At 29.1% G+C, this 12,873-nt stretch overlaps 1 protein-coding gene across 1 annotated transcript; it reads left to right on the forward strand.

Moving 5' to 3' along the window:
* Nucleotides 1-10,822: 10,822 nt before the first annotated feature.
* Nucleotides 10,823-11,615, forward strand: LOC136086060 (uncharacterized). The gene is made up of 2 exons (XM_065808327.1): nucleotides 10,823-11,056; nucleotides 11,145-11,615. Exons 1-2 carry the CDS (start codon nucleotides 10,823-10,825, stop codon nucleotides 11,613-11,615), a joined length of 705 nt encoding a protein of 234 aa, XP_065664399.1.
* Nucleotides 11,616-12,873: the final 1,258 nt, after the last annotated feature.

Consider the following 12,873-nt stretch of genomic DNA (forward strand, 5'->3'; position numbering starts at 1 on the left):
TCAATTTGTATGATCATACTTAATTGCATTCAGCAGTATAACCATATTTTCGTAGAATTCCTTCAAGTGCACCGAGTGTGCAACTGGAATGCTTGGATTTGTGTTTACATTATGCAAAAGCACGGCCTTGAGACTACCTTTACTGGAAGCAATACACAGACGTCAACAATCACGGTTATGTTCAACATCAAAAAGTGAAAACAGTCTTTCAAGATCTGAACAAAAGCACAGCTGATTTACTGTCTGAAAGCAGTCGAGCATTACAGAACTTCGGCTACGAAAGGATGTGATTCGCACAGCAACCAATTTCGATTGTTTAAGTCTTTATGCTAACAGTTCTACCTTGTCTTTAAACAGATATATATCCCTAACCATATCATTTAAATCTTGCTGTTTAAGTAGATAAGCCAGAGACGTACATTCTTCAGGCTGGTAATCAGTATCAAATAAAAGAATTTCTTGTTCTGACTCCTCCTCTTCTTAACGTTCTATAATTTGCTTGTCTACGAGTGGTATGAGAACTGGCAACTCAGAACTATGTGGAACTGGTTATATAGCAAATGCTTCAGTGGGATAATCTGTTTTGTTTCTTGTTTTAAAGCTCAATGCATTAATTTTGCTCTTTAGTCATTCCCATGCTTTTGTTCACTCCATACCATAGGCACTCCAAATGTCAGATGCTTTTTCCTACCATTAAACCACGGTGCTAGCATCAAAGAACAGTTACTACAGCAAGTATGTTGGGCCCATTTTTTTCCTGATCACCAATGGGGCATCCAAAATAATGATAATATGCGGTCTTTATCAAAGGTGTGATTGTTTTACGATGTCTTACAGGAGTTAAAAGTCCAAAAAAGTAGCAAACCAAGTCTGGGTTGTTTACACATTCTCTAGAGCTCATGTTGAATTATTTTATAACAATGATAACAAACAAATAACAATTGTTTGTTTACATTGAAATGATTTTAATTACATCTTTGTAGATTTTCAAAACTTTTTTGAATAATTTCAAAGCTGTACCAATTAAAGTGCACGCATATACATAAATATACAGCGGAGAAAATAGAATTAGCCTCACCTTTATTTTTTGTTCTGATTTAACAAAAATTGCAGGTAAACAATTATGAAATCTACTTTATTTCTTGTTACTTCTACTACAACTAAAAAGTTTATAAATTGGTATGCTTAATTAATTCCAAATGGAAAAAAAAATTAAAAATATTCAATTTGTGGAGAAAATAGAATTAGCCTCATTAGCGTTATATACATAAAATAAAGAAAATATTTTGTTTTTTCGCTCATTTAGTATTTAGTATAGCTTCCTGAATTTTTAATGACTTCAAATATGCGGTTTGACATACTAGTCACAAGATTTTGGATAGTTTCTATAGATATTTCATTCCAAGCTTCTCTGATACGAGTTTTCAGCTCCAAGGTGCATTCAAATTGCTTACCATTTTCATAAACCTTTCTAGAAAGTATTCCCCATAGATTTTCAATTGGGTTAAGGTCTGGACTACGTGCGGGCCATTCCATTACGTGAATATTTTTTTCTCTAAACCAAGCTTTTGTAAGCTTTGAATTATGGATAGTAGCATTATCTTGTTGGAAAGTGAAAGTTTCACCCATCAATTCCTCACCATGTTCAAGTAAACTTATTTCTAATAAGTCAATGTAGTCCTGTGAATTCATTTTTGTTGAAATCCATGCCAGTGGAAGTTTTCCAGCAAAGGAAAAAGCCCCCCAAACCATAACATTTCCACCCCCAAAGTTACGACTCATCCGAGTTTCTTTCTCTTTTCGAAGATCGTGCCAGTAATATTGATAGCCATCAGGACCATCTAGATTGAACTTTTTTTCATCACTGAAGAGAACTTGATGCCACTCTTCTTGCCAAGACATGTGTTCTTTCGCAAATTGTAATCTAACTTTTTTATGACGAGCAGTAAGTTTTGGTTTTGGTTTACGCTTTTTCCAAACTGTGTTTGGATCTTCATGTAAGATTTGTCTCACACGTTGAACAGATACAGGTAATTGTAAATCAGCACGAATTTGAGATGCAGTCATGTGCTGAGCAGCAGCACGACGTACAATAACTCGTTTAGTACGATTATCAATTTTACGTTTGCCACCACTTCCCTTATAGGCTCCATAATTAACGCCAATCTTGAAGTAATTGTTAACCACTTTTGGAGATCTTTTAATTTTCTTTGCAATTTCCCGATTAGATAAGCCTGTATCTTTGTATGCTTTGATTACTGCTAATTCTTCATTCGTTAAACGCTTACCACGTCCCATTTCAAATAAAGGTATCAAAAACCAAATGTTAAAAACTTTATGAGCACTGATTTCACAGTCTTTATTTAACTTACAAATAATAATAAAAAACTAACTCACAAATGCGTATCACCAGATCAAAATATACAAGTAAACTGAAAATAATTATTGATGAGGCTAATTCTATTTGTTACCGCAAATATCAAGTATTATACATTTTATGGTTTTATCAAATGTTCCGCAATTTAATTATGCTATATTATAATCTAAAAAGTTGTTATATAATAAAATAAAGTTAATCGTAATTTAAAAAGTTACTTAAATATACAAGATTTGTAAAGGTATCAAAGATGAAAGTTTTTTTGACTGTGTTTGTAATAGTTTACAATATTGCTCCCATTTTACTTGTACTTCCTCTATTTCAGCATTTTCAAACACATTGTTTCTACCAGAACTAGAGCAAGCTTGTGGAACAGATAGTTTTTTCAATATGTTAGTGTTTGGAATAAAGCAGTAGTCGTCTCTTTCAGGCCAGTTAAAACAGATTGATGGACCATTTGGATGAAGAAACTTAATTTTAGCATCAACTTCTTCTTAGTTGGTTTTAGTTACAATGTTGATCCACCACTTATCATCACAGACTACAGCGATATAACAACCTAAAGTGACAGTATCAAGTTGAGATATGTCTTGTTTCTTTTTAAGATTGTGGATTATTGTATAATTAGTGTCTGTACTACACCTCCTTGCCCCAACCTTGTTTTCTCCAAGATGTATAAATTGATAAAAGCTACGAGTACCAGGTAGAATTGTTACACCAGTGTACCTTTCTTTTTGCTCTTCACGTTGCAATTGTAAGTCCAATCCCTTTATGTAAATGAAGTTAACAACTTTTATTTTATCAATACAAAATTCATACATAGCTTCTGATGTGAGAATTTGGTTTCTGTACGGTCGTTTTAAACTTTCTTGTGCTGTTAATCTTTTTACAGTACTACCAATCCCATCGCATGGTGACTTTCCGTCGGACGTGGCAAAAAAGTTCCATTCATTTTTAAGGCAAAATTCGCTCTCTAGTTGACATAGATTGTAAAAGCTTTTACAATTTTTGTACTGTCCTGCGCAACCATCAGTGAATAAATGTAATTTTGACAGATTGGAAAATTTTGTTTTTAACATTGGTATGATTAGTTCGAATATTTTGTACACATAAGTTACATCATGTATAATGTCATCTGATATAAAACAGTAAGAAATATGTTTCAGTTCACCTTTATCATCTTTATAGTATATGACTAATGGATGTAAAGAACATTGTTGGGTGTTCCGATGATAGCTCTGTATTTTATCTTGGACAACAAAAGCATAATTTTCAGCAAAGTCACCAATAATGATAATGTTTGATTGATCCATATATTGTTTCAGTTGGTTAAGGTACTGTGATTGAGAGTGAGCAATAAAAGAATGAGCTTGTAGCTTTTCAAAACAAGATGCTAATAGTTCAACAAACGTTGGAACATCAGCTGTTAAACTTAATAGTGTTGCACGGTCAGTAGTTTGCCATTGCTTGTAGTGTATTTCAAAATCATCTTCGTATTCTCCAAAAATCTCATACAAATATTTGGTGAGGGGTTCTTTACCAGGACAATCATCACACTGTGCAAGCATGCATTCTTTATTTTCTACTGAGCAAACGGTTTTTGAAAGTAAGTCCTTATACTTTAGTCCAATATTTAAAGCATCTACTAGCAATATGGCATTTTGGTGATAAGAACAAACACAAACAGAATGTGTACCACTTGCACCTGGCAAAATGCACCGCTTTGGTATAAGTGAAGCAAATTTTGAGTAACTTATTTGTATTTCTGGATTGTTTTCTTTGTATAATAAATATAGTTCCTTTAAATTACACAAAAGCAGTTTTTTTTGTTTATGGACGTTCTTTTGAATGCTAACATAATCTTTTTTTTTCAAGCATAGTTCTACATAAATCACTTGAATCATAAAAAAGTTTAACAGAATCTTCTATTTCTTTTTGTAAGACTTTTCCTTTATACAAAGGTGAGATAGCTAACAATCCTTTTTTATTAAAAAGTTGTCTAGCCTTTTTTGCTTGGTATTCTGTAACTGCAAAGTTATTTTGTACTTCTATTATTGACCAACTTGGGGGTGCCAGTGTTAGAAGTTGAACAATAGTTCTTTTGTCAGAACATAGAATTTTTTCTTTTATCAAGCTCATAATTTCATCAAAGTTTTCAGCCTTCTTTTTATTGTCAATTGGTTCATAACACAGTTTTGAGGGAACATTGAATTGACTTTCAGTTTTTCTAGTAAGGTTACTTACCATTTCGTTGATGCGCGCAACTTTTCGCTTTCCTTCTGAGAGTATATGTTTTGATGACTTTGAATGAGATTTTAGAGGAGATATATTAAAATTTTCAAGTTCTTCATTGATCTCCTGTCTTTTTGATTTGAATGATGATATTAGAAAATCTTCATCTTGTTCACCCTGACTTTGCTTCTCTTCTTTAAGATCTGCTTTTTTGGCAATCTTTTGCTTACAGGGTTTGCAAAGTTTCTTCCCAGGAGCAATATTTAAGCTACTTCTCATCATGTCTTGTGACTCATTTATCGTAACTACTCTAAGATTTTCTAAAAGTAATTGAATTGTATATATAATTGCATATAGCTTTATGTATTTTTTATATAGTATAACTGTATGTATAGTTGTATATTGCTTATCTGCAAAATTGTTTAAAACATTGTTTATGTTTTGGAAAACACAAATTTAAAATATATATATATATATATATATTAAAATACTTAAATTCCACTTTTACTTACTTGTAATTTTCTTTGTATGTTTTTTGAATGGATCACAGCATGCTTTCTGCCATATAGGATACATTTTCAAATAATTTGTAGCATGTTTTTCACATAATGTTGTTAAGTTTGATAGTTCAATGTTACAGCGTAATGATATAGCTATTTTTTCTTCGTTGCTTAAAGTTCCAATAACATCTTGTTGGCCTTTGCATGCATCTGATGTCATTAACCCAATAGAACACATCTTATAATAAACTACTTTGTATAAATGTATTTCCTAAAAAAAAGAGAATTCTCCTAATTAATTAAAAGAATTCTCCTACTTAAATAAAAGAATTTTCCTACTTAATTTTTGGTAAAAAAAAAAATTTAATATAGAAATAATATAAACCTTTTCAGAATCCCACTGTTGTATAATTTTTTACACTGATAGATATTGTTAATTTTCTTTATAGATATATTTATATATACATACAATTTATATATATATCAAATTGTTAATTTGTTAAAATTTAAATAAAATTTACGAATGCGGTTTTTTAACTGAACTTTTTATAAACTAGTTAGTATAAACTTTTACAAAAGTTGTCAAAATTTTAAAAACAAATGCACATCCATATCACACTAATTCAGTTTTTATATAAAACAAAACAGGATGCTTTTTTTAGTTGTTAAGTTCAAATAATTAAGTTATCATATAATTAAGACTTCCTTAAATATAACAAAATTGTTTTTACAAAAATATTTTACAGAATTCGATTTGAAAGTTTTTTTAAATAGCTTATTGAAAATTTGATACATCTTTGAAATTAAAGTTCCGTATGTTTCAGTCGTTTTTCCAGTTAGATTTTTTGTGCCTAGTCATATTATAAACAGCTGAAAATATTAACAGCAAAAAAAAAAAAATGTTGATGGGGGTGTTTTGAGATATTGGGCCCCAAAGTTGTTTTATAGAAAATAGTTGTTTTAATAATTTTTAAGCATGTTCCTTTTATATTTTAGCATTTTAAGTACATTTGTTGAATTCAGCATCAAAAAAACATTATATATGTTTATTTTCATGTTTTTGCCATTTTTATTTCTTATTATTTTAAGAAAAATGTTTTTTCAGAGTGTTATAAAAACCGGGTCATTTTAGGAAACCAGGTCAGCATTAAAATTGCAGTATCTTGTCAACCTCTCAACATTTTTAGCTAAAATTTTATATGTTAACTTTTCTCTTTAAGCTGCAACAGCCAAAGAGGTTTTTAAAAAATTTAAAGACCCATGGCTCAAAATTTTCTAAATTTTGGGTGATTTGATCCGGAATTACCCAAGAGTCATTTTCAATACATTTGTGTTTGGTGCAACAACCCATAATTTATTTAAAAAATTTTATTACTTTTTGCTTTAACAAAACATATTTGGTATCGTTGGAAAGATTTTGATGAACTTTTCGATGAATTTATTTTATATATTTTATAAGCAATCTGCAAGATAGAGTTGGCGTTAGAACAATGCCAATATTTACTAAAAAACATGTTTGCACACTAAGACTACGGCTCGTGTTTCCTAACTTTAACTTTAGAATATCCGTTGAGGTTTGAGACATATAACCAACTATAAAATACTTTATGCGTACATTTTGCAATCATACTTAAAAATACGATTGCAAAATGTGCACATAAAGTACGCGCTATACTTTATTACTTTTGTTTTTGTAATGAAAGAAACAAAGTTTTGTTATTGTAAAATAGGGTTACCAGACGTTCACTTTTTACGATGGAGCGCGCTCTAAAATATGTTTTTGCTCTTAGTTGTCAATTACATTTTGTTCTTAACTTTTACGTTTTTCGTCTTGATTAAATTCTAATACAATTTGTCAATGATTCAGTTAATCAACTGTCATGTAGTTTGGCAAACTCACCTACGAAAAAAGTGGACGCATGGTAACCTTATTGTAAAACAAAATAAAATGATTTTATTTTTAAATTTGTAAGTGCATGCTAACTTTAAAGACTTTGTTTTATAAAGTTATCTGGTCTTTTATTTGTTAAGTAGTGTTAAAAATTAGCAGAATTAAAAAATAATGTCTTCCGAAGTGCAACGCAAGGTATAAATCCTCTCCTTTGCTCATTAATTTTTTTCTCCAAAATCTTTCCTGATTTTCTAAAATACAGAATAAAACATTCTAATGCTCTGTTGATGTTATATTCATAACATATATAAAAAAGCTGCAGCAAACAAAAGGTAGAGGATTTTTAAAAAAGCCAACTTTTTTATTCAACATCAAAACAGCTAGAAACAGGTAGGATTTTTTTGCGCACATGTCACGATAGAGAAACTTAGGTTATTAATATGCTCAGTTAATTTGCTCGCGTAATATGCTTACGTAATGTGCTTAGTTAATTATTAAGTTTGGAAGTTCATCACACATTAAAGGACATTTTTTTTTTCTTATAGGGAAATTTTAAATTCAAACTTTTATTTTCTTCAAAATTGTCTAACGGATCGAGAGTTCGATTTAGCTGCAGATGATCTGAAAAACGATTAAATAATAAATAGAGATGGGCAGATTCCGAAAAATTCCGATTCCAATTCTCTGTTGCGATTCCGATTCTTTATCAATTCCGATTATTTTGCGATTCTTATTATTTTAATTAAAACTGGTAGTTAAAGTAATAATTTAACCGTTATATCATGTTAATTTAATACTTATGCAGATTTTAAAAGTAAAAACACCAAAATTAATTATATTGGTATTTCTTAACATGAAAAAACTAGCACAGAAATATTTAGGGACCCCTCTATGTACAGTGTTTTCGGAGCAATTGTTTAGTACTGCGGGTCTTATTTGCGACCGGAAAAGAAGCCGATTAACTCCGGAACGAGTGCAAATGCTTGTGTTTTGAACAAGAACCTCCCGTTTCTTAACTATCAGTACTTTCGGTACTAATATCATATGTAAAAGCTGATTAAAAAGACAACATTTTGTGTATCTGATCCCTTTTACCATTACTTATGACTATATTATTTGTTTCTTAATAATAATAAGTTCCATACAAACATATATATTGTTTAATATTATCTTACTTGTTTAGTTGCTAATATTTCACAGGGCCGACGACACGGTTTTCAAAATAAAGGGGGAACACTCCCTTATTTTGAAAAAAAAAGTCTATTAATAGGTCAATTTTTTTAAAAAGGAACATGCCCCTGGGCCTTCGTGTCTTTGGTCCTGTTTCACCTGTACCAATATAACTAATTTTGGTGTTTTCACTTTTAAAATCTGCATAAGTATTAAATTAACATGATATAACGGTTAAATTATTATTTTAACTACCAGTTTTAATTAAAATAATAAGAATCGCAAAAGAATCGGAATTGGTAAAGAATCGGAATCGCAACAGAGAGTCGGAATCGGAATTGGTATTTTTCGGAATCGGCCTATCTCTAGTCATTTGAATTGATCACATAATAGTCCCAAACATCGCTTTTTTACGTTTTGGCATGATAATGACACTATATGTATATATATGTTTATATTCTGAAATTAAAACAGCATTTATAATAATACAAAATAATAATACTAATAATAATTGTCATAATAAAACAAGCAATTAAGATTTTTATGATATCACTAACCGTCGGTATATTGATTAAAATTGAAAAAAAATTAATCAATTGAAATTTAGAGTATAAGCTTTTACTTTTATTTTCAACGTTTACTGTTGTTAAGGTTTTCCTTTACACTTATTTAACTTCAACGATGATATTAAATGTGAAAGTGAAGATTTAACGTAAATTAAACAAAAAAAATCTCAACGGCAAAGTATATATTAACTTAAATTAATAATAAAAGTAGTGAAGTCGTTAAAAAGTCCTTTAAAAAAGAATCGGAATCGTTAAAAAAAAGTCGAGAATCGCGATTCCTACGATTCCTTGAAAATCGGTGGAATCGGGAGAATCGGAATCGGAGTCGACTCATCTCTACTCTAAACGTATATGAACTGAATATCTACCATATCTTGTTAATTATGTTTAAACCTCAAAATGAAATAATTCCAAAATACTTTTCTCTAGTTAACTATAAATATAAAACAAGACACTCAATAAGTAATTACTACATTTCACTAACATTGCTAAAAAAATCAGACTTCTCAATTACATGCCGGGGAAAGGAAGAAGAAGTCGCTTGTGGAACTCTGTTCTTGACGAAAATATGAAAAAATAAAATATATTTAAAAGAACTATACAAAAAATATTTCTTTCCTTTTTTTTTTTTTTTGAAAAAAGAATTTTTTTGTGATATATCTTTCCAGTTGTTTTTGTCTGTCTGTTTAAACTTTGTATAAAAAATATAAATAGATGAGCTTAAACCTTGAAAATGTTTTGAATCTTCTTAAATTTTATACCCCCTTTAAATATCTTAATATACAAAAATATATATTACATATCGTATTTAATATGTATACGTATATAAACCGATTTGTAATTTGTTATATATAGGCTATGCAATACGTTATATTATTATTTAAGTTATATTGCGGGATGTAAAAATACCGATTTGTAAATTATTTTTTTTATATAAAAGAATTTTTGTTTGTTGCAAACTTTATAACTTTTTTTTCAATATTTTTAATTTTTAATTTTACTATTTCTTTTTATACTGTTTAGATTCACTATTAGATAATATCAGAACTTGTGTAAATTATAATTTTCTCTTTTTCATAAAGAGGCTTGATGATAAGACATTTTGTTTTCTACTTGCTCCAGTCAGATTGAATTAATATATATTTATTAGATCTTAGAGATAACATTATAAAATGTGTACAAATTGACGAAATAAAACAATTAAACAAATAAACAAAAAAATACATCAATTTACTTAAAACAAAAATGTAATAAGCAAAACAATAAACTGTTATAAAGATTAGCAATTATCAGTATTATGCCCACGCATATTATTTTTTAATAGCGATTAATCATATACGTGCGGACTACAAAGCCAACTATAGCAATTTCTGATTAATAGATTTGAATTAGATTATTATTACCGGAAACATGTTTTCTCTGATTCAATGTATTAGATGTTTATCAACTTTGAAAAACAAATTACAAAATTTTTTTTGAACATGCTACATATGAATGAATATAAATTAAAGAAACACAGTTGTTTGTTAAGATATCTACTAACATATGTTAAAATTTTTTTTTTTTATTAGAAAATATTAAAAAATGTAAAAATAGAAAATTCCGTTTAAGTGGAAATTCTGTTTACAATTTAGTTCATTAATGTTCACTGGATTAACTAAAAAAATCACCCCAACTTAGAATAAAACAGAGCCGGAACCAGCCTTTTTTTGGTCTTTGAGATAGCTAACTTCCAGATATTGAGCAAACGCCAAACATTTATATGTTTATAATATAATAATAAATTATTATAAATAAGGATGCTTTGCAAAAAATTGCGATGATTGGAGGCTGGGAACAAAAAAGCCCTGAATTTTGTTGTCCCCTCCTGCCCCAAACGTGATAGCAACAAGTTGATGAAATATTTTTTGTACTGTTTTTATCTAGACTAATATTCATCTATAAATTTTAAATTTCATAGTAAAATATTTTAGCTTTCAAAAATTATGACCATTTAAAGTTTGAACCTTTTTTTTTTAACTGCGCATCGTGGTGAACAGATGTGTTTTTATTGCTTCAAAAATAGAAATAAAAAAATTAAATTAAAATGGATATTAAGATGATTTCAGATTTACTAGAGAAACAAAAAAAAGATTTTTTAGAAGAAACGAGGAAGCTTTTGAAAGATCACGAAAAAGTATTCGCATCTATAACTGCAGCAAATATGAAAATTCTTACTGAGCGGCTAGATATGAATGAAAATGTCGTAAGCGAAAACTCATATAAAATTAAAAACATTGCAATGGATTTAGATGAAACGAATAAAAAAGTTATATCACTTGTATCTGATTGCAGTGATATTATGAAATCTATCCAATAACGATGAGATTATTTCGAATAAATTTGAAGTTGTAAAAAAAAAAACAAAGGAGTTAAGCAATAAAATTAAAGACAATAGCGAAATACTGAAAATAAAGAATAAGCTTAGAGAAATCGAAGATCGTTCACGAAGGAACAACCTCAGAATAGAAGGCCTGAAAGAAAGCGAAAACGAAAATTGGAGTGTAAGCGAATCTAAGGTACAAAAGATGTTTGAAGATACACTTGGTTTAAAAAGTATACAAATCGAGAGGGCTCACAGGACAGGATTTAGAAACACACACAAAACTCGCCCAAAAGTTGTTAAGCTTCTAAACTATAAAGACAAAGTAGAAATTTTAAAACAAGCGAAAAATTTAAAAGGAAAAAATATTTACATAAACGAAGACTACTGCGCCGAAACTACAATTATGAGAAACGAGCTTCGAGAACAACTGAAAAAAGAACGAGAAGGCGGAAAATATGCGGTTATATCGTACGATAAATTAATCTTTCGCGAATGGACTCCCAAAAAAAAGTAAATGTTTTTTATTTGCTATTTTATTGTTTAAATTCTTATTTTAAAATGGAAACTAATTTATTATCTAATTTTAATGCAAAAAATTACACATCCAATAATAATGGCAATAATAATGACATAAATAAACTTAAAGCTTTCCTAAGAAACAAAAATATACTTTTCGAAAATAACCCTGAATTAAACATTAGTTTTTTTAAGTATGGGGATGGAGAGGAAATTATAAGCCCTTATTATTACAACTCGAACATTTCAACGCTCATTGGCAACATTGATGTTAATGCACTATCCATTCTGCATCTAAATATAAGGAGTATACAAAAAAACTTTGATAAATTTAAAGAATTTTTGTTTAGCGTTAAAATAAAATTTCAAATTATATGTCTAACAGAAACATGGTGCAGGAATAAAGAAATCGAAAATAACTCTAACTTTTAACTTAATAATTATAAAGTTATTCATCAAATAAGAGGATCTGAAATAATAGGAGGTGGAGTGTGCATTTTCATACATAACTCTTTAGATTTTAAACTGCGTAAAGAAATGTGCTCAATAACAAAGGATTTTGAGTTACTAACCGTTGAGGTCTTAAACGATGCCAGCGAAAACGTAATTCAGCACGTCATATATAGACCGCCTTCAGGTAATATAAAAGCATTTAGCAAACACTTTAAAGGTTTAATTACAAAAAAAGATACTTATTGCAAGCTAATTTATTGTGTAGGCAATCTCAATTTAGATTTTCTCGATTATGAAAATAATAAAAACGTCAGAAATCTTACTAATATTATATTTCAAAATGGTTTTATTCCAACAATTAATAAACCAACTCGCATAACAAAAAATAGTGCTACCCTGATCGATCAAATCATAATAAACAATTTCAAAAACATAAAAGTTAAGACTGGAATTTTTGTCACTGATATATCAGGTTTTTATAATTTCACAAAAAAGCATCAATAAAATATCAGAAAAAAAAGAAATTAAAAAGCGAATAATTAAAAATACATTCACTATGACTTTTATGAATCTGTTATCCACAACAAACTGGGAAACTATTTTAAAAACTACAAATGCTCAGGAAGCTTATAATATTTTTCATTGCATATTTCAAGACCACTATAATGAAGCTTTCCCAATTATTAGTAAATTAATCAAAACCAAATCCCATCAGAATCCCTGGATAACGGCGGGAATAATAAAGTCATCACAAAAAAAAAACGTTTGTACGAAAAATTTATAAAAAAAAGAACTTATAAAAA

This window comes from Hydra vulgaris, chromosome 10, assembly GCF_038396675.1.
Source record: "Hydra vulgaris chromosome 10, alternate assembly HydraT2T_AEP".
Lineage (NCBI taxonomy): Eukaryota > Metazoa > Cnidaria > Hydrozoa > Anthoathecata > Hydridae > Hydra > Hydra vulgaris.